This window comes from Capricornis sumatraensis, chromosome 12 (genome assembly GCF_032405125.1).
Source record: "Capricornis sumatraensis isolate serow.1 chromosome 12, serow.2, whole genome shotgun sequence".
Lineage (NCBI taxonomy): Eukaryota > Metazoa > Chordata > Mammalia > Artiodactyla > Bovidae > Capricornis > Capricornis sumatraensis.
In genome coordinates this window covers 85,080,016-85,107,659 of record NC_091080.1, presented here as the reverse complement: position 1 = coordinate 85,107,659, position 27,644 = coordinate 85,080,016, and the positions used below count along the sequence as shown (strand labels likewise).

General features: G+C 38.3%; 1 protein-coding gene across 8 annotated transcripts in view; it reads right to left on the bottom strand.

Moving 5' to 3' along the window:
• The window catches only part of PCCA (propionyl-CoA carboxylase subunit alpha), a 378,400-nt gene that overhangs the window by 172,069 nt on the left and 178,687 nt on the right, over positions 1 to 27,644 (bottom strand). For 6 of the 8 annotated variants that reach the window (XM_068984257.1, XM_068984256.1, XM_068984261.1 and 3 more), the window contains 4 exons: positions 18,588 to 18,731; positions 17,171 to 17,245; positions 12,947 to 13,015; positions 11,172 to 11,247 (listed from right to left, as the gene is read on the bottom strand). In XM_068984257.1, the coding sequence (XP_068840358.1) occupies positions 11,172 to 11,247; positions 12,947 to 13,015; positions 17,171 to 17,245; positions 18,588 to 18,731 (364 nt within the window). The remainder of the gene's footprint in view (positions 1 to 11,171; positions 11,248 to 12,946; positions 13,016 to 17,170; positions 17,246 to 18,587; positions 18,732 to 27,644) is intronic. The other 2 variants (XM_068984262.1, XM_068984264.1) reach the window with 1 other exon arrangement.

Below are 27,644 nucleotides of genomic sequence, written 5' to 3'. Positions count from 1 at the left end.
AGAGACATGGGATCGATCCCTGGAAAGATCCCCTGAAGAAGGAAATGGCAACCCACTCCAGTATTCTTGCCTGGACAAGAATCTCATGGACAGAGGAGCCTGGAAAGCTACCGTCCTTGGGGTCGCAAAGAGTCCAACACGACTGAAGCGACTTAGCACAGGCACATAAACACTTTAACAATTCAGAATGTTTTGATTGATAAGTTATTTTATGTAAATAGCAAATAACCTAGAAAGGCAGTCTCTCAGCAAATTTGTCCTTTCTTCCTCCAGTTAAATAAAAATAATACTGTCTACTTTATATGCACCATATTCTGTATTTAAGCTTTACCGGCTTTTCTGTAATAGTCTCACGCTAGTATAAATTTTCTTGCCCTCTGTGAGGCCAATGCCAGTAAAACACAACTTTTAGAAACAGTCAATGATAATCTGAACAAAAACAAGATGATTTACTGATGCCAGTCATCAATTCAAGACCATGACACCTCCAAATTTAAAATGCATGCAACTTTACAGGATAAATGATGTAGTACTTCAATCCCATATTCAAAGTTGAAAAAGAGGTGATTTTTTAAAATGTAACTCAAAGGAAACATCAGCAAATATTAATTTATGTGTTGGACATCAAAGAACAGAGCCACTCAACCACGCAAATGAAACATGGACTTTCAAAATTTTTTCTACTTGCTTAGTAAATAGAGCATGAAAACACAGACTTTTACCCTGCTAATAGTGTTTTAGGGATAAAATTAATATACAAGAGCACTTTCCCTTTAATGTTCTCTGAAGAAAATATCACACATTACTAAGTAATATTACATATTACTAGTAATTATCTATTACCGTTTCCTAACGGCCAAGGCAAGACAAGGGTTAATGGCAGACAACCAAAATCCAGATCCCACAACTGATTGCTCCAAAAATTACTCTATACTAATTAATTCTAAAGTCAATTAAGGGACTAATAAACAATTAAATCTAAAAGCTCAAGAGACCAGATAAAGGATAAAAAGCACTCAACCGCTAAAGGATACCCTACATATTTGAAAGTTACCATTTTATACTTAGTTTACTTTCCATGTTCCAGTTAAGACAATGCCGTTATATAAGCTGGTCCTATTCAAACAATAAGCGGATAGTTGTGCCCTCAGGCTTAGTTTTATAACTTTAATGATATTATTAATCACATACTCATAAAAATTATGACTGTGAGACGTGGACTGGGAATTGAGGATGACCTTTGCCAAAGTTCATGGGGTCCCATCTGTATGGGAAATCATGACCAGTCCACAGAAGAGAGGACCCCCAGGAGCAGCCTTCTCCTGACTACCTGCTGCTTCCAAAACACGGGCCAGACATGAGCTACACGCACTGCCAGGATCAAACAGAGGCCAAAAGCCATCGCTTATTTCATGGGGGCTCAGAAATTAACTTTAACCAAATTACATCTTTGTTCTAAAGAAGCTTTATCTTAACAAAAGCTCACAATCGGCTTCAGGAAAAAAACATTTTCTGAACTAAATAGTTATCAAACTAAACAGCAAACTACCTACTGTTCTTCATAAAACAATTTTCTAAGCCCTCAATCCTTAAGAATTAGTCAGATGAACGAGATATAGTACGTATTGCAAATGTGTCTCCATTTTTATTCCTTAAAGGTAAGCTTTGGGAGGAGGGCAGCATATGCTCTCATTTTTTTTAATCTTTCATTTTGGAATATTTTCAGAATTACAAAAAATTCACAAAAATAGTACAAAGAGCATATACATCCTTTACCCACATTCTCCAATGTTAACATCCGACCACCTTGATTTGTTTTGTCATTCATGGTTTCTCTCTTTATGTATACACACACAATTTCTTTTTTCTTAAACATTTGAGGCTAAGCTGCAGGTAAATACCTCTAAGTATCTCAGGGTGCATCTCCTAAAACCAAGCCGAGTCTCTTCTGTAATCACAGTACAATGACCAAATCTAAAAATTAACACTGACAATAGTATCATCATTTCATCTACAGACTTGATTCAAATTCCACCAGTTGTCCTATTTATGACCTTTTCTACAAAAGGAAAACATTTTTTTTCTGGTTCAGGAACTAATCCAGGATCACATGTTGCATTTAATTGTCATGCGTCCTTAGTTTCCTTTGATGTAGATAAGTTGATCCGTTTTTGTGTTTCTTGACCTTGACACTTTGGAAGAGTACAAGCCATTTATACTATACACTTTCTTTCAGTTTGGTTTGCCTGATGTTTCCTCATGATTATATTCATGTTACAAATTTTTGGCCAGAATAGCACAGAAAGAATGTGGACTTTTCGGTGCATCAAACCAAGAGGCGCAGGCTCCTGATTTGTTCCATTACCAGTGATATTAATTTTCACCATTTGGGCAAGTTTCAAGGTTTATCCATTTTAAAGGGACTATTTTCCGCACTTTGATTAATTAGTTATCATCTGAAGAGATATTACAAATTAAGCAAATACCTGTGTCTCATCATATTTTCATCCACTAATTTTAATGTCAATCACTGATGATTCATCCAAACAATCTGGTGTTTGCTGAGGACTGATTTTTCTACACTTATTAGTTAAAAACCTACCGTAAGGAAGAGCTGTGAGCCCCACCCTCATTCACCTTTTCTACCTGTATCAGTATAAACTCATGCACTCTTCGTTTCATGGATTTTAATCTATTCCTAGCATTACTCATTTTCTTGCTGAGGTTTTCCCAGAACTGCCAGCAGAAGCCCCTGAAAGCTGGTTCCTGGGTCTTTTTCTTTTTCGGCATATCCTCATTTCTTCAGCCACTTGATTATATATTCTTATATAAGATCTCTCATGCTCATCTTCGACTCTTTCTGAAAGCAGCCATTTTTTAAGGGGTGCAGGTTCCATTTATGGGAGGACGGTCTTCACAGAACAAGATCTGGGTGCTTGGTGTGCTCCTTGCTATGGGTGTCAGTGCTTCTGTGACCTCTCAGCAGGACAGTAGTTCTCAATCATTGAGCAAGATTCTCCCCTCAGGGGACATATGGCAATGTCTGGAAGTCCATGATTGTCACAACTGAGGAGATGGTTCTGAGATTTAGTGGGGAGAGGCCAAGGATGTTGATAAATATCCTACAATGCACAGACAGGACAGCCCCACTCCACAACAAATATGTGTCTACCCCAGACATCAGTGATGCTAAAGTTAAGAAATCCTGAGCTAGAGAGTGTGTGTATATATATATATGTAAACACACACACACAATTACAAATGTAGTAACATGTATTTATTTATTTTTCAATCTATGTTAAAAACTATGAAGTCACGTTGAACTTCCAACTCAGCACTGCAGGGTTCATTCCATGCTTCTCCATTCCCACATCTGTAACTCCTTTCTCTGACAATGAGAAACTTGGCTCCTCTTATCCACAATACATATATTTATTTCCTCTATCCCAGAATATACATCAACTGGTTTCAGAGCTGCTAACCCACGAACTAAGAAAAATAAACCTTCTAACTAGAGCTTAGTGTTTGTTTAGACGTATTTTATCTCTACCTTGAGGGTATCCAGTAAAAAATACTATTAAAAGTTATTTAGATTCACTTTCCCTCCCCGCCTCCTTCAGCAAGATTGTATTATTCATACAGTCCTGTCCATCTGTTTGCTTGGATTTCACTTTGAGTTTTTCCCCCAGAACGTTAATGATTTTATGTATTCATTTTTAAATATTAAGATGGATTTACAGGTCAGAATTATACAAAAATGTATAATCAAAGAAGTCTTTCCCTTTCATCCCATGTACTAATACTATTTCCTGTCCCCTAATCATTTCCACCAGACCATCCCGTCACCTCCTACAAAAATGTCGTCTTACTAGTCCTGGCCTTACATGTGTGTGTGTGTTTTCAAAACAGAGCAGATACATTTACATATTCTTATTTCTTCTAGCTGTCTGCCAATATCTATTTTCCCTTCCTTCCTTTAATAAGAGAAATGTTACGCTTTAGCTGAGGATATGGCCACCTTGCTATCAACTACATCTCCCATCTTCCTAGCACCTAGGTATGACCACCTAGACTCATCCCCAATAGGACAGGAGCAGAAATAGAGGGTACTCTCCGGGTTAGGCCCTGAAAATCAGTGAGTGTGAACTCCCCTGCTCCTGCTATCTTCCTGCTGAGCCTGGATGAGAGGCATGAAAAGCAGCTGCTCTGGGCCCTAAAATGAGAACCATCTGCTGTGATCCTGGAGTCACCCTACTGACCCTTGACACCTCCCTTCTCGACTGTTACCTGGGAGAGAAACTGAACTGTATCTTGCTCTGTATTTTTGATTCTGTTACAACTGCTTAGACTGGCTTAACTATGAAAGGCCATCAGGTGGGGAGAAGACGGTGCAAACCAGGAAACGGAGATAGGAGTGAAGCATGAGAAAAGGGGGCCTGATAGACAGTGGTGCAAAGGAGGCCACGGAGTCCATGAAGAGGCAACAGGAAGACATAAAGCAGGGGAGTGCTCTCTGGGTTTGTACTTTGTACACCAACCCACTAAAGAGTTGACTGGTGCGGTAAGGAGGACATATGGAGAACCCACTCAGGAAGCGAGAGCTCTCGTCCGTGACATCAAGTGTTGGCTTGGGGCTCAAGGGCCAGGGGACAGAAAGTGAAATCAAAACGTAATCAGACGAAGTGTACAGACCCTCAGAATGCATTTGAGACCACGTTTCTGAGCCCAAGTGCTCACCACCATTTACTCTCGGAACTCTGCATCCACCACCCAGAAAGTAAACTTCTCTGCACACCCCTCATCCTCGGAACCTCAGAGGACTCAACCCCACCCTCCCTAGACACCCACTCCCTCTTTTCCAGGCTGGTCCACACCCAGTGAGACCACTGCTCTGGGACTGGTTCGTCTACCACAGATCCGGCACCTTCACTGGACGTTCTACTCACCTCCTTAGTGGCCAGTTGCTTAGTTGTGTCCAACTCTGCGACCCCATGGACTGTAGCCTGCCAGGTTCTTCTATCCATAGAATTTTCCAGGCAAGAATACTGGAGTGGACTGCCATTTCCTTCTCCAACTCACTTCCTTGCATTACGTGAAATCACCAATGCCCTCAGGGACCTCACTTCTCCAGCGACCCTCACTGCTGCTTCCAAAACATCACCTCTTCTAATCCTCGGAGAAACTTCCATTTCCTTGAGGTTCATTTTATCTGGTCAGAGAAGCTTCTCAATTATCTATCATCTCTCAGCATCCCTGGCACAATGCAATATTCACTAAAGAATTTACATTACCCAACTCTTGACCTTTCCTCTGATCCTAAGTCATACCACCCATGCAGGTGATCCATTCAACATTATCTCAGCTCAGTTCTTAGGATCACCTCTCAAATAACCTGTTCTCCCACTTTAGCCACCTAGTCCCATAATCACACTCTGAAATCACCTAATGTTTAGTAACTGAGCCACTTTCAAAGTCACCAATTCAAAACATGTAGACATCACTGGCCAACTGTAACCCCCAACTTTCCAGCTTATTTCCCAAGTATGTTCTCTGGGCCAGTACTGAAACCTCCAATCTAGAATGTGAATGTTCTATGCCAATTGCCCCTGAGGAGTTAATGTTAAGACATAGAAAGAGGGCGAGAAAATACAGATATAACCATAAAAACTTTGAATGGACCATATTAGGGCTAAAAAAAAAAACAAAAAAAAAAACAGGTAAAAAACACAATGCAGGGAACAACTAGGGAAATTCCCACATGGACAGTACATTAGATGATATTATGAACTGATGCCAGTTTTCTTTGATGAGATAATGGTATCCTTGTGGTTTTGCAGAAATATAGTCTTACCCTTAAGGTGCATTCTGAAGTATTTAGGAGTGATGTGTCAGGATGCCTGCAACTTTCTGTCAAATAGTTCAGGAAACAAACAGGAGAGAAGGGGAAGGAGGAGGGAAAAGACGAATAAAGGGAGAGATGAAGAAAAAAGCAAACACAGAAAGGCTTAACAATTAATCTAAATGAAGAGTGTACCAGTGTGCAAAGCACTATCCATTCATCTTTACTCTGAGTCTGAAAAATACCTAGAATTAAAACATCTGGGGCAATACCTAAAATTAAAAGAAAACCCGTCTTTTGAGCTAAAAGAAGTTTAATATATATATAATATATATATTTCAATATGATGTATACTTATTCTCTGTGCTCATTTAAAAAAAACTGAAGGGCGGGAAGATTTTAACTAAATGTTTGCACTATGCATTACTTTCCAAAATGCTTGTCTATTTTAGTAATATATACAGCTATCACAATTGCCCAGTATTTTATTGTGAAGATTTGTCCATTGAGTAGACACTGAAGCTGGTCAGAATTCTGGCTACTACAAACAAGACTGCTGTAAGTGTCTTTGTAAACAGCATCTCACAATTCAGTCTTTTAACACTGCAGGGCAGATTCCCCAAAATGTGTGCCCAGAGCCTTTACTTCTCCAGCATGGTGAGTTCCCAGTCTTTTTAAAAATGTTGCTATTCTGAGGAGTCATTTTAAGGAAGCACAAGTAAAATATTCTCAAGAGAGGCCCCTAGGAGTCCTAAAGTACTCACATTACTTTCAAAGGACAAAAAGGGAGAGGTGTGAAAAGACAGATACCCTCTTCTCCTCTAATTTCCCATTGTTTCGGCACCTATGAATTTACATTACACTTATCTTATGTATTTTCCATCCAAGTATACTAAAAACTCTTTGAAATACAGACAGTCTCTCTCTCTCTCATTCCTTCCTTGAGTAAACAAATATTTATTAATCACCTACCATGTGTCAGGAACTGCTTAGCACTGGTAATACACAAGTAAACAAGATAAAAACACCACCAGTGCCCTCATGTACTGAATACTCTTATGGGAAAATCCAACAGCAATTAACTGCAGAACCAATACTTTAATTACAGCTATGATAAATGCTTTGAAAAAGAAAAGGAACACGGTGCAATGAAAGCATTTGACTCAGCACTCAGTACTAGGAATGGCCTAAAATGGGCTTTCAATATGGCTTACTAATGGTTTAATACAGTTTACAGAACACCAGTGCATTGATAATGATTGATGGCATACAGTTTTTAAACCTGTGGTTTTACAATTGTAAGGAGAAGAGGAAGAAAAGAAGATGGGAACTAAAGTTCCTGAACTCCGCAAGCCAGCACCGTGCCAATACCGTCTACGTACCTAACGCCACTGAGTCCTCATCACTAGTTCATAAGGCAGAGACTCACGTCCTATTCCTTAAATATAGACTGTGAGATTTAGAGACACAAAACTCACATAGTTACTAAACAGTATCGAGGATACAGTAGGAATCCAGGCCGGTCTGATTTCTTTCTATTCGATCACAGTGAATCAAAGGTAGAAATTTCAGATGAAGCCTGGAAAAACGTATCTGCATAATAAAATATATTTTGCTTTACACGTGGTACATTTATAAACTTCCAAGAATAGCAGTAAGCCTACTTTGTATTTAAGTCACTTAGTTTAAAAATATAGTAACTTGCATGCCTGCATATAAAGTATAGGAAGCAAAGTAGTGGAAAACATGTTCATTTAAAAATAAAACATGAAGGACTTCCCTGGTGGTTCACTGGCCAAGAATCTGGCTGCCAGTGCAGTGGACAGGGGTTCAATCTGGCCTGGAAAGATTCCACATGCCATGGGGCGACTAAGCCCGTGTACCACAACTACGGAAGCCCACATGGTCTAGAGCTTGTGCCCTGAAACAAGGAAAAACCACCAAAATGAGAAGCCCCCGCGCCACAACTAGAGTAGGCCCTGCTCACTGGCAACTAGAAAGAGCCCATACACAGCAATGCAAACTCAGCTCAGTCAAAAAATAAAGTAATTGAAAAATTAAACATGAAAATGTATTCTGTAAATATAAAAGAATATTCCTTTTAGAAGCCAGCCATAGTGGGGAAAAAAACTTCCGTGCGACCAATACTAATTTAATATTTTGACAAACTGCCCATGTACCATGCCACTGTTTTACAGTATCAAACTTCAACAGAGATGTGATATGACAAAATATGCTTACTCAGACTATTTCGACTTCATGAATCTACCATTCAAGCTCATTATAACGAAACCTAAATTACTTTGCCAACAAAGACAGACAAAGGTCTGTCTAGTCAAGGCCATGGTTTTTCCAGTAGTCATGAATGGATGTGAGAGTTAGCTGAGCACCGAAGAATTGATGCTTTTGAACTGTGGTGTTGGAGAAGACTCTTGAGAGTCCCTTGGACTGAAAGGAGATCCAACCAGTGCATCCTAAAGGAGATCAGTCCTGGGTGTTCATTAGAAGTACTGATGTTGAAGCTGAAACTCCAATACTTTGGCCACCTGATGCAAAGAGCTGACTCTCCAGAAAGGAACCTGATGCTGGGAAAGATTGAGGGCAGGAGGAGAAGGGGACAACAGAGGATGAGATAGTTGGATGGCATCACCAACTCAATGGACATGAGTTTGGGTAAACTCCAGGAGTTGGTGATGGACAGGCAGGCCTGGAGTGCTGCAGTCCATGGGGTCGCAAAGAATCAGACACGACCCCGTGAGTGACTGAACTGAACTGAAGTGAAATTAACCGCTATCTTAAAGAATCCACCAGCCAATGCAGGAGATACAGGTTCAATCCCTGGGTCAGGAAGATCCCTTGGAGAAGGAAATGGCAACCCACTCCAGTATTCTTGCTTGGGAAATTCCATGGACAGAGGAGCCTGGCAGGCAACAGTCCATGGTGTCGCAAAGTCCCCATGGGGTCTCATGATTTAGCAACTAACACAACAATAATTTAACAACCATAATAAAAATGCAATGATGGAGCAGGAATGCAGGTGTCAGGGGAAATATATAGAAAACTCATACAAATACTTTAAAGTCCTCTGGGAATAATCTTGCCAAGTACCTTGATTATGTCTATGTATCATTTCTCTTGTGATTCAGCTGGTAAAGAATCCACCTGCAACGTGGGAGACCTGGGCTTGATCCCTGGGTTGGGAAGATCCCCTGGAGAAGGGAATGGCTACCCACTCCAGTATTCTGGCCTGGAAAATTCCATGGACTGTATAGTCCATGGAGTCGCAAAGAGTTGGACATGACTGAGGGACTTTCACTTCCTTATGTATAGTTAAACACATACAAATACATGCACACACCCAAACTGGATGTGTGTCTCAAACATGCACTAGAAGAATTTTGCAGCAATATTATTTCTGTAGCACAACAGACCTCTCAAGGCTGATTTAACCGACGTACAGAGAAAATATGCATTTGCTGCTTACGGCAGAACACAGCAGAGTTATAAAACCAGCAAACACTACACCATTAGGGCTAAAAAGGAGCTAGGGAAATAGCTAGAAAGAATGTGAAGGGAATTTTTCAAATTCTTAGCAGCTCTGAATATTGATGGCACTGTTAGCAATCACATCTAGGTTCACTGGAGAGCTTTCCTTCTACAGATGGAGGTGAATCATCAGTACATGAGATTAGATACAATCACTGTTACTTACTAGCTAACAAATGGGAAGAAAAGAGGGTGACAGTAAAAGAGAAGGGAGAGAAGACAGTCCTCCTGCTTTAGCAAGAGAAAAGCTGGAAGAGAAAACACGAGCCTGAGTGATGGCTGCACGACTTATCTGCCAACAGACGAAAGTTAGCAGGGCAGAGTAAATGTGTAAAAACAGAGTCACTAAATTGTCCTGGGCTGCTACTGGACAGCTGTCCAGACTGTTCATGGCACAAAGGCACTTGGTCAAGGGGCAAAGTAAGGGTTTGACCTGCTCCATTGCTAAGCTGGGCTCCATGTCTCAGGGCTGGAGACACCCATAGAACCAGAGCACTTTCTCTAATTCACAAAAGTTGCAGTCACTTGTCAAGACTTATGACCAACAGGCTGTGTCCACTCTGATGGAGGTTTTTTGAAATTGTATGAAAGCTACACATGAGCTTGAGGGAGACTGTGTACTCCACCATCATCATACTCCATCACCATCCCACCACTTCCGCCTCCAAAATTCAGCCTCCCAGCCTCACTGGTATATGTAGTGAATCACCAGAAAAGAGCCAAACTGTACAGCCAGTCTTTCTCATAGATGTTCTTGTGGCCATGAAATACACTCAGTCGTGTCCGACTCTTTGTGGCCCCATGGACAGCAGCCCACCAGGCCCCTCTATCCATGGAATTCTCCAGGTAAGAATACTGGAGTGGGTTGCCATTTCCTTCTGCAGGGAATCTTCCCAACTCAGGGACTGAATCTGGGTCACCCACATTGCAGGCAGACTCTACTGACTGAGCCACTAGGGAAGACCAGTGTTACTAAAGCAGAATGAAGATGAAGCAGAATGCTGGAGAAGATGAAGGATGTTCTTAGATCCAGACAATTTAGTCCTAATTCAAAGTGAACTCATATTTCACACTTTAAATTTGATATGAAAGTCCATTATTCTGAAACTGATGATAATTTATGTTAGGCTAAACTAAAATGATCTTTTCATTACTAATGAAAGTTGCTAATAAAATTTATACTGTAATTTACTCCTTAAGGGGAATAAGTATAACTTTAATTATTTAAATTTAATGGCTGCTCCTAATACTATTATCACCACACACCCTGAAGGCTTGCAGGATCACACTTGGTTACGCATTCTGTATATACATGAGGTGAGAGAATGGCATTTGCTAGAAAATATTTTATAATTTGCTCTAATTCAGAGAAACAAAGAGCTAGTCCCTCTACTCTTGTCATTTTAATCTCCATACGTTTTTAAGTTTCCTACTTCAAAACAATGCAAACAAAACAACAAAAACAGACGAAACTGGCTGTTGAACTGCACTCAACAGTAAGAAACTTCAGAATGAAGAGCGCTAGATGTCCATCCAGGAGCGGTCATCAACGACAAGTTCAACTAAATAAGTTCATTTCAGATACAGATGTAAAGTACAGGATTGCTACAGAAAATTAAATACCTATTCTTAATTAGCATGTCAGCTTAATCCAAGCTTTTCTTATTTCTACTTAAACACGTAGTAAGCAAATGTTCTGCTGAATTCTCTACTTAATAAACTTTCCTGCTATTTTCTAGTACGAGACTCCAGGTATAATAACATAACCTCGAGTGTTTGTTTTTACCTCGAATAACATAATTATCCAGGGCATCTTCCATTCTCTTTAGTGCTTCCGTTCTATCAGAACCATACGTGATGAGCTAAAAGCAAGCAAACAAACGTTTATATAGACAGGTAGAGATTAATCTATCCATAAGTCAAACATCTCATCCTAGTAAAAGTTAAAGTATTTCATAACACATTTCCAGAATATATTTTGAAATTTCATTCATTCCGTTGTTCGTACAAACTATGTCAATTAAGATTTTTTCAACTAAGCAAAATATCAGAAATCAGCTATTTCAGACTTTTCTCCTAGATTTCACTATCACAGAAAAGAGTTACTTGAGGTAAACCAAAATGTAACAAAAACAAGCATAAAAAAATCTAAAAGGAAAACTATCAAAATTGTCAACATTTAGGATGGGATGAATATAAACATCTGGAATAGCAGAGGATTAGGCAAGATTCGTTTTTCCTCTCCCTTCAAGTTTGATACCCTGAATAGCTAATTTAATGCATAATAGAGCACAGAGGCAAAGGGTTCCTGTGTTAGAAAAACAGAAAATCTTACTGTTCTGTATGATTCAGGGCCTGTTTATGTGCTCTAGACCATAAACAAATTGGCAACAGGAACTTAACTATTCATAAAATAATTTTCTGGTTATTATATGAGACAATCTGTAATTTGCAAGTTTTTGGTACATTTAATTAGCTCTTCAATATCAAGCCAGGTTGAAAATTAATTTTCAGGTCATTTTTCTGAATAGCAATGTAATTTATCTAAAAATGAAACCATGTATCTATAATATTTTATGTATTTTTTATTTTAATTAAACAATGTTTCTCTAATACCTAAAGTTCATTTTCACAATATCAGTGTAAAAAGTTAAGTGAAAAAAGAAAAATGAAATAATGGGTCGGTTACTACAACTTCATGAAAAAGCACACTTGGAAGAAAAAAAAACCATCTTAAGAAACAGCGTTGGGAATTCCCTCATGGTCCAATGGGTGGAACTCAGTGCACTCACTGCCAGGGCTTAGGTTCAATCCCTGGTTGGGGAACTAAGATCCCACAAACTGAGCAGCAAGGTCAAAAAAAAAAAAAAAACAAGAAACAGGGGTTTCAACACAGGTCTATCACTTTAGAAAAAAAAAAAAAATATATATATATATATATATGTTCTAAATAAAATCCAGTTTCAACCACTAGCATCAGAATTTTACATTCTGTAAGATTCAAAAATCTTAAAAGATCTAAAATTTTAAGTGGATTGGTTAATTTATTCTGGAAAGTCAAATTTCAAAAAGACATCTCATAGTCTTACATAAAATTTAATTATGTTAAATCTACGTAATTACTGATTCATAAAAACCGAAGCGACAAGGTGAAAAGTCCTCTTAACAAACACAGCCTATTACCTCAACTTCTTGATATCACCCTGTCATTCATACTTTCATCTCGGCAATGCTCACGACTGGTCAAGAAACAACGTAATTCCTTCTCTCTGTACTGAGCTAGCTTGCTGCCACTGGTTAGAGAAGTTTGTTACTGTGGGACTTGGGGTGACGGTGTGGTTAGACTGGGGAGCGGGGAGTGCTGGCAACTAACAAGATGATGAAATTTCTCTTAAGAGAAAGAAAAGCTGCCCAGCTTTCACTTTTCCACTGGTGGCCCTAACTATGTCTTTAATTACAGCACATGATTCAGGTAAAGGCCCCGTTCCAGACTTTTTAATTATATATGTCCATTGTCATTTCAGAAGAAAACTGAAAGGAACCGTTAAGAGTGGAACTAACTTTCGAGATCATCGGATCATAATAAATGCTAATATCACTTCCTGGTTGAATGCCGCTGTCAACTCGGACCTGGGAGAAAGAGAAGAGAAAAGAGAGTTCACAAGGTGAAGCTATTTTTTCTAACAACAAATTTAATTTCCATGAGGCAGGTGGATAATTTTAATCTCAAATAATATTTCTGCTTCCAGGAAGGAGAAAAACAATCTAAAAATAAAGAGAGATCAAATTATCTTTATCTGTTATTACACAGTTCAATGTATATATTTTTGTTAATGCACTAAAGCAACTAAGGAAGAGCAAAAAAAAAAAAAAAAAACTTTCTAGATCACTATGGTGGGATGTGTTTGGAGCAATTTGAGGGTGTCTTTCAGCTGAAACAGAGCATGAGTCTGCTGGGCATTCCAGTGCGGTCCCCAGCCAGGCCACGCATCAGTCCTCAGAGCTCTGCTTATCAGCTCCATAGGAACGCTGGTCCTGTGGCTTTCATCTCTGTAACACTTTCCTTTTCTGCCTCACCCTCTCAACTATAAAACGCTTTTTTTTTTTCTGTTACTGTCAGTCCCCTGAGAATTTAATGTTTACACAGCTTTTCTCACGGCTTTGCTTTGTAAGGACACAGCCCCAATTAGAGTTCTGATTTTGCCATTTTCATGGGAGGGGGAAAAAAAAGCACAAGTTCAAAATATTCTTTTGAAGAAGCTGATTGCTGTTAACCAGCCAACAAGTTAGTTAGTACATCGCTGAGTCTTGTTTTCATCTCCCTGTTTGATAACAGCAGTAAGGCACAAAGGTTAGCCATGTAAAACTTTCAAATGAGCAGTTGCTGAGGATGAAATATTTATTAAATTATTGTGCTGAAGTTTTGGAATGTGAAGTATTTAAAAGCTAATCAAAACAGTCGAGACAGTCAAACATGTCCTAGGGGTCTTGAGGATAGAAGGATTTAATGGAAGCTGCTAGAACAGCAGGACTTTGATGGCCAACATGGTAAAGGGGTGGGAAGAGAAGAGGCAAATTCACGGAGCTCTTCACCTGTGGGAAGAAGCCTGCCTAATAAACAGCCGCTCATCTGTCTGCAGCAAGGCAGAAAAAGGTCAACACAGCGGCTGTTAGGCCTTTAATATTTTAATTTAGGCAATTATCAAGGGACCGCATGTAGACCCTCTTGTCTAGGATATCCACATGAGAGTTCGATGATGGCTTTATTAAACAGTGACATCAAAAGATAAGCCATGGTTTCATTCTCTTAAAAAAAAAAAATCATACTACTGTTATCTTCTTTGTAAGGTTTAAGAAGATAACATTAGCACGTACCCAGAGTGCTTTTATGTATATACTTGTAAAAGTGTCATGCAAAAATATAGATATTTATATTTGCATGCACATTCATATAGAAAAAACTTCATTCTAAAGGAAAGTCATTCAGTACACTTAAAACATATAGTTGGCTTTCTTATTTTCTGAAAACACACTTCAGGGCATAAGTTGAAGCTCTATGAAATTCACAGTGTTTATAAAAACTAGGAAAGAATTAATAGGGCAGCTGTAAAAGCAATAATATCATAATCTGCCTACTGGCCACATTTAAATGGCTCCAAAGTGACAACTGGTGGATCAAGTTACATAACAGAAAAGACATCTCAGAACTTGCATTTTTTTAAATTTTAGTAGCAAAATGTTAAGGAGCTGATTTTACCAGTATGCATTATTTAAAATTATAGCATGCTTGCTAAAGCTGTGTTTAAAATTGAGACTGGTACAAGTATTAAAACTTTGGACTTTAAACATATGCTACCATTTACTACATAAACTGCTACAAAACTAGTGTGGAACTTTGATGGCCAATCCACTGGTAAAATAATGGACAATAAATAACGTTTATTACATTCTCCTGTAGTTCCCAACCTAAATTTTTAGTCACCTTGAATAACACCATCCTAGGGCCCTTAGATACAACTGTGTCTTTGTTATTTACTAAAATTATTATCACAGAAGTTACATCATTTCCATTTAAAAATATATATGGTAAAATAAAGATGTATTACATATAATCAACAAATATCTTTGTAAAGCAAATCGGCATTTCCAATTTAAAACCGTAACAAAACATGAGAACTCTGATTTATAATTTACTGCTTATGCAGCCTTTTTTCCAAGTGATAGTCAGCTTTTTAAAAAAGTGTTCCAATAATGAATTAAAATTCAAATTAAGTCTCCATTAAACAAAGCTTATACCAAAAATACATTTTAGCTTTTGCACTAAAAGGTTTAGGAACAGAGTCAAGTGGAACTGAAACCAAATTTCTGAGCAGAACAAAACTGTGGTCTGAAAATAACACTTTTACAAAATATAGTGATCAAAGATAAGAAGAAACTCTTCACCTTTGCCACATAAGCAAACAGGAGACTTACAGAATGTGAAAAGTACAAACCATAAGTTAACTCTGAAGTAGATATTCTTGTGACCAAAAAAGTTAAGTGCTGCAAAGGATCTCGTGAGTTAAAACTGATGGGGTTTAAGGCAGAAAGGAAGAAAACCCACCATCACCACCAATGCCCAAGCACCTATGTGTGAGTCTCAAACCCTTGTTCGGAAACCTCAGGCATAATTTAAACATCTCTCTTCAAACGGTGGACCCTGTGAAACTGCCAGCCGAGTCTCACCCTTCATTCTCGATTCACCTCTCCCCCTCAGCACAACTCCCAGCCCGCCATGTCTACCTGACAAGTGACAGCCCAATCTGATTAAATGCTTCCAAGGGAGGGGACTTGTGGGCCTCCATGACAGGCCAAAAGTGATCACCATGGAGATACATAATTACAGCTGTCAACGCATCTACTGTCCTGCTGGCATCAAGTTGATTGCTCCCAGCAATAATGATAGACAAAGCTAGTGTGCACACTCCCGAACCCAGTCACTTTATCTATTCCTTGGTCCATTTAGCTGACATGCAACATTCACACAAGCAAATAACAGCAGTAAGCAGAACATTTAAGGCATTTTAATTGTTTTTTCTTTCTATGGATGGCTCACAACTGCAAATGTTATTACATAAAACTCCTGCTGCAGTATTAATTGAAGAAAGATTTGGTGGGACAAAGACCGTAGGGGGTAGAGTTTGTCCATTATCACTTGTACTTTCAACAGGTCTCACGTTTGAAAATTGCAAATTGCAAAAACTTGCGAGGGCAAAATGTTTGACATCCTGTTAGCTGTTACAACATGGTGAAAACTTCTAACTCGAGTAATCATTATGAATTCTTATTTAATACTTTTTTTCTTTGATTAAAAAAATGCTTAGATATGTCCCTATGATACTTGTTTTCTCATCTGCTATTTAACGTCACACAATGCCTGTTAAATCTTTACAATTTTTTTTTTCTGCCTTCAGGCTTTGAACACAGCATGGAGTCTCCAAGCCTGGAAAGGGTCAAGTCCCTTTAGAAAGCACATGGGCAAAAATAATTTAAAAAGTGAAATAAATCATATATCCAATAACATCTTCAAATTCAGAATTCTTCCTGTAATCTTTCACCATCTTCATACCAGTAATCAAATGGAATAATCATATTCACAGATGGTATAGCCTTGTCAGCCACTAGCTAACATAATGTCACATATATACACACTTATTACCTTGATTAACAGAAAGGGTACATCCTTGTTCTTTTTATGCAAGAAAAATGATTTAAATAACAGCCATTAAATACAGAAGTATAAATAAAGTAAACATTGATCACTTTTAAGTGGTATACATACTATGTACTTCTTAAAGTCCTTGACACGTAATAGAATGAGGCACATTTTGTTTTCCTTAATCCATTTCAATTATCGAGCTGATTTTGTGCTGGAATTTCTTGACATCTGACTATATAGGGGAAGCTGGACTAGATTTATTGAAAAGATTACACTGTAATACAGGAAAGTCATTCACCATTCTTAAGATGCCACAAACTTCTTCATTACAATTTTCAGAAGAACTGGGAACACTGGGAGCTATCATTTATTTAGAAGCCAGTTGTCTCCAGACTTCCCTATTAGGTGAGTTCTGACTTTCCTGTACACCATAAAGTACAAAATATTAAAAACAAAAAACTGTGATTCCCCATGAATTTCACTTGTCATTCAATTTACACCCTTTGGTGTTGACAAGCTTTAACATAAAAGGGTGACATAAATCAAGATTTTAACCTCTCACTTGGTATTACAGCTTAATGACTTACACCAGGTAGACGTATTGGTTCTTCATACTGAGACAATCTCCCAACAGACGGCAAACCAAAAGACTTGTAGGGGTCCTGAAAGTTCAAAGAACAGGAAGCACAGCCTTTGAAATATAAATCAGCATAAGTAAGGTTAAATATTTATACAATGAAGCAGCATTTTGGGGCCTATTTACCAAATCACAGATTTCGGAATATTATTGTCTTCTCCTCACTCTAGACAACTTAGAAGTGTACTTAAAAAATCAAACAGAACTAAAAGCAGAATTTAGCCTGACCTTGATCATACTTTATTGAAACTGGTAAAATTCCAACTTTTTATAAATCTTCTTAGAATGCCTTGGGCAAAAATAAAATAACCTAGGCGCTACATCAAAACATACTCAAGTTCAGAACAACAAATGTAGTGCACTGAAGATATTTGTTTTTCTTACTCTCAAAACAGCTCACATATGGTAAGATCTGGGCGTTCAGATTCTCCAAATAAAGACCTGAAAAGTAACTCTGCATGTGCTTCTAGACACAGGCTCCGTTTGTAAATATCTTAGATCATCAGAATAAACATTAAATAAGTTCAGTGTCATAACAACAGGGAAGAAGAATACCACTCAAAATATAACGCAAAGAAAAATAACTAAGCCAAGACCTATTTCTCAAGATCCTTGAAAAGCATTCCAAAACAAGGTCCAGGATTCTTAAAAGACAGATACTACTAATGTGCTTTTTATTTTACAGACAGGCTTAAAAGAGTAAAAGATGCCATAATATTTCCTTGCATTTTTGTTTCAGTCATTTGAGAGAAGCATTTTCAGATGCTGACTGCTTAATTATGTGGTTAATAGTTATAAAATAATATTAAAGCACTGAACTGAGAGTTTATGAGTAAAATCCATAATTAAAATTATGAATTAAGAGCTTTGCAATTTAAATTTTAGTTGTGATTATTCATGTAAGAAATAAAATTATTAGGGGGAAAACTGTTAAAAAAATTAAACACTGAATTAACAACTGATGTGTAACTAGGGTAGCTCTTTAACATACACACAGAAATAAATGCTCCTGTTTATTTTCAATGTGGTTTGAAAATGAGCAAACAAAACCAAACCCACAGTCCATTCAAGCACAAGAATATTGAACTAATGCTTTCTCGCTCCTTAAACTGATTAGAAGCTATTCTTTCATCCAGAAACAACACATGAAAATTAATTAAACTCAATCCTTTAAAACTATTTTGAGTTATGTCAAAATGATCTAACCTTTCGTTTTCTAGTTCAGCTCTGAATTACATAATCAAATATTTGACCCCAAGTTACAGGACGCTAACTTTACCTTGTTGTTGAGTTATACGTGGTCCCATGACTCGGGACACAAACACCACCCTTCCTCCCATCATCCCGCCTCCCAATGTTCGCTTTACCTCAGCATAAACTCGACATTCGACCGCCCAGCCGTTGATGGGAATATCGGCTTGTTTGTGCCTAAGAGGGTAACCCTTGGCAACACGTATCATTTCTTGGACCAGGTCCAGGCCAGTGATGCATTCTGTGACGGGATGCTCAACCTGAAAGGCCAAGATCTGCCCGTCAGTAGGTGTGGTGGTGGTGGTCCAGCCACTAAATCGTGTCCGACTCTTTTGCAACCCTATGGACTATAGCCCACCAGGCTCCTCTGTTCATGGGACTTCCCAGGCAAGGATACTAGAGTGAGCTGCCATTTCCTTCTCCAGGGGATTTTCCAGACTCGGGGATCAAACCCATGTCTCCTGCATTGAAGGCAGATGCTTTACTGCTGAGCCACCAGGGAAGCTCCAACAGATATAGGAAAAAGTAAATAAACAGAAATAAGCAGGGACAATGTCAACAATTTCTGGGTAAAATGAGGTTAATTATATTTAATCATAGTTGACCTGAAAACTATCTAAGAGAATACAATTAAAGCATCGATACCATATAGTACGAAGCTGGGTGAGAAAAACAGACATCCCAAAAGTGTTTGTAAACTGTCTGTACTACTTTTCCCAGTGTTTATTTTGATGGGGTCCAACCAGGTTCAACACTTTTAATTTTATACTAATTCTTCACTAACAATTACATATTTATAGCTACCGTCCTCAGTGTGGCTGATCATCAGCCTGTTCTGCTACACTTAGCACGGCATCTACAGAGGCAGCTTACGATTTTCCACAGCACTGGTCCAGCCTGAGTCTCACCCACTTGCATGCTTTCACTAACCTGTCCTGACAAGCAACCAGATTAGCGTACTCTTGCATCAATGCAGTGTAGCAGAAAGGAGCAGATGGATCCTGCAGGTTGCTCTCCCTCCAGACCGGCGTGGGGAGTGCTTAGCATGCACAATGGCAACACTGAGCCGGTGAAATCACTGCTCTCTCAGCAAATTGCTGATAACTGTTTTGGACGATGCTGCCGTGGGGATCCCTGGCCTTCCACCCTAGCGCATGGGATGCACACGTACAGAAACATGCACAAACATACAGGGATACCAGCAGACACATGTTATCAATCTGATCGACTACTGACGAGGTCCTAAAATGAACTGAGCTAAAATAAAGCCACAGAGGGCACTGGTAAAGGGCAGGTCATCTGCCTTCCATCTAAAGCCCTGAATAAGTTTTGAGAATTTCAACTTTGGCCACATCAGCTGCTTTGATACCAGTTTCCTTTCTCATAAAAATTAAGCATGTTTTAAAAGCACTTCACTATAGTTTCATCATGACATGTTATATTTCATACACTCTGACATGGGAAAAGGTCAATGAACAGACCAATTGTCTTTCCATCTTCAACTACACTAATTGAAGGACAGGACTTAGTCATTATAATAATCTTGAAGCTTATCATAAGCAGACAATGCCATGGTCTTAAAAAAAAAAAAGCTTTGTAAAGATAAACAGATGGCATCCATAATTAGCTCTGTGTGTGTTATGAGTTTGTTTACAGTTTCAACAACATTTTAAGACATTTTGACATAATTTTAATGATAAATCATCACTAAAATAACCATCTACCCTTTGTAAAATATATGCGACACTTAAGTAAAGATTTTATTAGATAGTTTAGAATCTATATTCTTGAAACAAAACATGGTTTTGAGAGAATCAAGGATCTGTATGATAAATATAATAAGAAAGGAACAAATGTAAAGCCATTCTATTATTTGCTGGAAATAAATTTCACGTGAGAATTCGTCTTACCACCCTAACTATTCAACCTACTATGTGACCAAGGGCTTTTCATATCAATACCATCCACTACCCTTGTTAAGTAAGAAAACATTTTTAAAAGCTCACAAAATGATTTAATTTCATCCTTCTATATCTATCGCTCAGAAAAGCACATACTATATACTAGACAAAGAAATATATATTGAATGAATGAATGAGAGTGTAGCAAATTCAGTCATGTCTCTAGTAAGCGGTAGAGGCAGGGTTGGAATCTACATCCCTCCAGAGGTGATATTAGCTGCCTGTTCTTCCTCAAGGAAAAATAGATATGAAAGCACGTAGTAAAGATAAACAGCTAAACACTTCTGTGCTGTTATCTTTTATAAAATACATCATTATGAAAGTCTAAAGACCCAAATTCATTGTAAGGCTCTGTTACGCCTTAGAAGACCTCCTTATAACTGTATAGGAAAAAAGTTTATTAAAGTTCTATTGAATAGAATCTAAAATTGGACCCACTTTAACCCAATTTAGAGTTATATAACAGTAACACAACATTTTATAATCTTAGTGAGCAGCAATTATTACAAAATAAAATCAGCAGACAACTAAAATAACAACTACCTACTAAAGACAGAATCATTAAAGAATTTTTAAAAAATATCCACTGAGGTTCAAATACTGTTAAAGTACACAAGATAGTCTGATGTACCTAAATTTTTCAGATAACAGAAATACGTCTTTTTAAAGGAAAACATAAATTTAAACATTTTTAAAAGAAATCCTTCTAAATACATTTTAACAGAATTCCAAAGTTATTCAACAGGATATGTGAAGCATTTCCTTTAGACCCTGTATTATTATTATCATCAGCCATCTTATGACACTGACTAAATAACCATGTCTACCCCCCATCCCCGAAAACTTCAAAATAGTTTCCCTGTGCAAGTTAAACTCAATGCTTAAGAAGAACAGAGGTTACAAAGAGAAAAAATCATTCCCACACCAAAACACAATTCATTAAATGTTTTAAAAATATCATTAAAAAAAAACAAAAATGAAAGAAAAGGAAGGGAAGGGGATAAAATCAATGGAAAGTAAAGGTTAACTGAAACCAATATAAGAAGAAAAAAAGACTCAAACACTGGCTTCCGGTAAACCAAGAAATTCATCATGTCCAACCTACAAAACCATGTCTAATCTAGAATAAAAAACAACCTCTGAAAGTGTGATGTTAATAAACATCTATTCTGAGGACTACTGTGTCGGGGGAGGACAAGGTTTCTGAGTAACTTCTATTTGGGAAACAATGAGTTAATCTAAGTTAAACAGGTTTTTGCTTTTTTCTGAAAGACTCCTCAAACACATTAACCTGTAAATATGCCTCAGGACTCTGAAAGGAGACTGTACAGCATTTATCTAACCATACACCTCCTCCCTATGGACTGAGGATCCCAAAGAACACACATTTAGAAACAATGCCTTAAACATTCAAAATATTGCATTGGCCAAAATGGTTGTTCGGGTTTTTCTGGAACATTGTACAGAAAAAACAAAATAAAATTTCTGACTAACATTACAAAACCCAATTCCCTTATGGGACTCTATCCTCACCAAACAAATTGTTGGTCTTCACACATCAATTTCCTGCCCCAAAGAAATATGTGCTAGTTCCAAGAAACATATGAATAAAGGATCTTCCAGATAGTACGACTGTGCATTAGAGATTAATATACTGACATTCTAGTACGTGAACCTTGGGGTTTGGTCAGCAAAATTAATACCTAGCCAAAAAGGCGAGCAAGATGGAGAGAGGGAAAACACACACACACACACACACAAGCCCAAAAAGAGAGTGAAAGTCACTCAGTCATGTCCGACTCTCTGCGACCCCACGGACTATACATAGTCCGTGGAATTCTCCAGGGCAGAATACTGGAGTGGGCAGCCTTTCCCTTCTCCAGGGGATCTTCCCAACCCAGGGATCAAACCCACGTCTCCTGCACTGTGGGCGGATTCTTTACCAGCTGAGCCACAAGGGAAGCCCAAGAACACTGGAGTGGGTAGCCTATCCCTTCTCCAGCAGATCTTCCTGACCCAGGAATCGAACCAGGATCTCATGCATTGCAGGCGGATTCTTTACCAACTGAGCTATGAGAGAAGCCCATTCAAATCAGAATTGATTAATTCTCAAAGGCAAATTATTGACTGGGATGTATTTATCAGGTCAATGCCACCTTCCAGGTTTCTGCTGCTGTTGTTGTTAGTTGCTAAATCATGTCTGACTCTTTGCAACTCAATGGACCATAACCCCCAGACTCCTCTGTCTGTGGAATTTTCCAGGCATGAATACTGGAGTGGGTTGTTTTCTTCTCCAGGGGATCTTCCTGACTCAGGGATCAAATTCGCACCTTCTGCAATGGCAGGTGGATTCTTTACCACTGAGCCACCTAGGAAGTCTTGCAGGTCCTATCAAGAGCTTATAAATCAGCACTGGCAATGCCAATTACAAACCTCGTTATGAATCTTTTATTCAAACAGGTACAAATGACGATCATCAAATGCCATGTTAAGATACATAATCACACTCAAAATCTATGAGTATGTATAGTTATATATGCCTACCTTAGATGGTCATGGCCAGGCAGTTTTTATAGATCTGTTTGCAAATTTACTTTAGCTGTCTTCTAGGTCACCATCAGACTGTCACTATTGTCAGTATTTGAATCTAGATTTCTTGGCACTCCCTCTAATTTTTTGCTTCAAATGTATTTCACAAAAAAATGAATAACTGAGCTTATCAAATGCAGTGGCAAAGTAAACCAGGTTTCACTTCACGTGAGTACTTGATGTATCAAATTTCCATAGTAATAAACTTAGAAAAGCTAAATGTTTCTGGAATTGTGCTGTCATTATCTGCTTTTGTAAAAGTTATCATAAATTCTGCCACTGCCACTGTGATCTTTAGCTTTATTCCTCCTCAAATACCAACTGCGTGCGTGCATGCTAAGTCACTTCAGGTGTGTACAACTCTTTGCGAGGCTATAGACCATAGCCTACCAGGTTCCTCTCTCCATGGGATTCTCCTGGCAAGAACATTAGAGTGGGTTGCCATGCCCTCCTCCAGGGGATCTTCCTGGTGATCTTCCAGTGATCGAACCTGCATCTCTCAAGTAGCCTGCATTGGCAGGCAGGCTCTTTACCACTAGCACCACCTGGAAAGTCCTAAATACCAATTAGGAAGTATCTGAAACTAGTGAAGGAGAGACAGATATTTCCAGAGTCCTAAAGTCCTAAAGTATCCACCTATAACATACCTTCATCAATGACAAGTGGAGAAACACTAACATTACTGTGGGGAAATCCAAGACATGCCACCGTAACCAAGGCAACATCACCAGTAATGGGATAAGCAGACACTGCGTGTCTCCTATAATGGTCCTCATGGAAGAACGGCATTTCTGTAATATTCTTGCTGAATATGCAACGTCTGGATATACTCAAGAGAAAAAAGACAAACACAAAATGAGGGACACTCTATAAAACAAATGGCCTGTGCTCATTTAAAAAAATGTCAAGGTCATAGGTGACCAAAAAAAGGACTAAGGAACGGCTCCAGATAAAGACTAAAGAGTCATGGCAAGCAGATACAACATAGGATCCGGAACCAACATTAAAATGTTGTACTTTTACTATAAAAGACATTAGTGGACAACTCGTGACATGTGAAGATGGCCTGTGGACTGGGAGAGAGCAATATGTCAGTGTTAATATTCTGATGTTGATCATGGTAATGTGGCAACGTAAAAGAGCTTTCTTGCTTTTAGGGGATAGATGTTTAGAGGTAAAGGAGCACCAGGCCTACAACTGACTCTGAAATGTTTCAGGTAAAGAGGACAGAGAGAAATTAAGATACGGGCACAGGATAAGAATAAAGCAAATGTAAATGTCAGTAAAGGGTGCACAGATAGTTTTAGTAATGTTTAGAAACTTTATGGACATCAGAAATAACTGTAAAATAAAACTTAATAAAAGTTAAAGCAACGTATCCGACGTTTTTGTTTTTATATTATGAAACATTATTAAGGTAAAGATATCTGACTTGACTGACATTATCGTCTCTTCAATCAGAACCCTTCCACTGTGCTAAATAATCAAAAGCAGATAATTTGCTCAATGTGTTTTCTCTGACTTAAACTTTTAAATATACTTTATTATGTCGATTATCTAATAACTCTACAGATTTTAAGAATGGGTAACTACATAACAGGCAAGCATTCCTCAAGGGGAACAAAATTCAGACAAATTTTAATTACACACTGAAGTTAACTTCAAATGAATATTAACACTGAGGCATTTTTAAAAGTTTAAATGGGTGTTTCATTTAGATGTTTGTAACAAAACCTACCCTACTAAAGAATTACATAATTACTCAAGTTTACAGACGCTTGCTCCTTGGAAGAAAAGCTATGACAAACCCAGACAGCGTATTAAAAAGCAGAGCCATCACTTTGCTGACAAAGGTCCATATAGCCAAAGCTATGGTTTTTCCAGTAGTTGTGTACAGATATGAGGGTTGGACCATAAAGAAGGCTGAGCACTAAAGAATTGATGCTTTCAAATTGAGAGTCCCTTGGACTGCAAGGAGATCAAACCAGTCGATCCTAAAGGAATTCAACCCTGAATGTTCACTGGAAGGACTCCTGCTGAAGTTGAACCTCCACTACTTTGACCACTTGCTGTGAAGAGCTGACTCATTGGAAAGGACCCTGATGCTGGGAAAAACTGAGGGCAGGAGGAGAAGGGGACAACAGAGAATGAGATGGTTGGATGGCATCACCAACTCAATGGACATGAGTCTGAGCAAATTCAGCAAGACAGTCAAGGACAGGGAAGCCTGGTTGTGCTGCAGTCCATGAGGTAGCAAAGAGTTGGACACAGCTTAGTAACTGAACAACAACCACAGGTTTAAAAGAGGAGAAAGTCCTAAAGAGTGAGGAGAGGCATCAGACCAATGAACTATGTGTTAACCTGGCCATTATACAGAAAGAGGGTGATGTAAAGTTTTCACAGTTCCTTAAACAGAGGGTAGGGTTTCTTTTAGGTGGTAAGCGGAGGCCCAACTGCTTAGTCAAGGCAGAAGCTGTCCCTAAAAGCAGAAGACCCATGTACACATCATACCTAATATCTGCATGGCACTGAAATTTATCAAATCCCTCCATGTTCATGAACTTGCTCCCTGTTTCACTGTCATTTTACAGACAAGACACATGAGATACTCACAAGAAGTATGTGGTAAGAGAATGTTCTAACACCCAAATAATATTATGTTAAATTAACATAACTTAAAGTAAGTTCTTTATTAAATACAAGTCTAATTGACAGATACTACGAAGACCCAGTTTATGAAAGCCATCTTTTGAAAGAAGAACTTGTTCAACTGAGCAAAGCAGTATAGGTACGATTACCTGCTGAAATATGAGAAAATTGTCCTGTTACATAAAATTGGGTTTCATAATGGTATTTGGCATAATAGGTCTCTATCTTTTTTTGTTTGTTGTTATTCTGGCCTGAAAGGACAACTGATGTCATTATTTTTGGTTTTGCTTTTTCAGGTCAAAGAGAGTCTTTGTCCAAAATGGAATCTAACATATACCTATTAAAATACTGAAACTCTACCTCCTGGGAATACAGGATTTCAAAATAAAGATCTAAAGTCATTAAATTTTGATCCACAGGCCTCAAAGAAAAAAAGCATGTTGGGAAACAGGCCCCAACACACCATTCCTGTAAACTCACCTTGAAAATAATGGCTACATTCAAGGGTGGTGCTGAAAACTGAACAAATTCTATTATAGCGCTTTCCTGTTGACCGCCACACAGTCAGATGAAGAAAGGATAAGAGAACTATTAGGGGTTGAACTGTACTCCCCTCACTTCTGCCCAATTCATATATTTAAGTCCTAACCCCGAGCACTCAAAATATGATTGTGTTTGGAGATGGGGTCTTTAAAGAGGCAATTAAGTTAAAATGAGGTCATTAAGGAGGGCTCTAATACAATGTGACTGATGTCCTTGCAAGAAGAGATGAGTACACAGATGACACACAGCAAGAAAGGAAGATCAAGAGGACACAAGAGGAGGAACTCTAATCTGCGGCCACGGAGAAACGCCTCCAGGAGAAGCCACTCTGCCACACCTTGACACACACTCCTGTCTCCACAAGTGCAAGAAAACGGCGCTTAAGCCTCCCAGTCTGTGATAAGCTGATGTGGTAACCCTAGGAAACAAATACAGGAACAAATTTGGGGAGTTCTAGATAGAACTCGAAGACACCAACATAGTTTACAAAATGCTTCAAAACAAAAACTAATGAAAAATGTCTGACAAATTCAACTATTCATGTCTGTTTAACAAAAACTTCTTTCCTTCAATTTTCCAGTAAGACTCAAAGAGAGACATTAAGTGACAGTATAACATACCCTACTTTATATTCTCCGTTTCCTAGGAAAGTAACTTCAAATATTCCAGAGTATTCCAGTTCTGGCTAGCTCCAGCCAGTCTGAGAATCCTGACCTCTGTGACTTCAAATACAATCAAAATGTCAATTTCTGTCCAGATCTAAAATATTCCTTCTGGCAAGAAGGGAATTTTACAAATTAATTACAAATCCATTTCCCTGTAATTTCTCCTATTTCCACCAATTATTCTTCCAGTCAAACACTTAAAGTGCATAAAAGGCTAAACTCATTAAGTACTTTTTTAAATTTAAAATTGCCCTGAAATAAGAAAAAGATATTTGTTCAGTTATAGTCAATTCTCAGAAATCAGATTTACGCTGCAATAATTCTTAATTTTTTAATGTGTGAAACTGTGAAGGATAGCAATCAAGATGCCAAAAAGGTTTTCCTAAAATGCTCCTGTAAAACAAGGTTCCATATGATACAAATATCTCTGATGGTATCTCTGATGGGATATGGGGATATCGGCCTCCAGAGAATTTCAACAGCACTATTACACTTTTTTTTTTCACAGCAAAAGTAGATTCATCTGCTCCTTCACTGTTGTAATCAGTATAAGCCACTGACTGAGGTCTAACAAAGGGGATACAATTTATATCTCTGTTCTCCAAGATGTGGAATAGCCAGCTGACCATGTTTGGGCATTAAATTTAACATGTTACTCCTTTCTATCTGAGAGTTTTCTAGCCTTTTTTTTTTTTGCCTTTGTAGACAATATTAAGAAAGCTTTTCAAAAACAAATCTAAAAATTACTTGGATTTGGAAATTAACA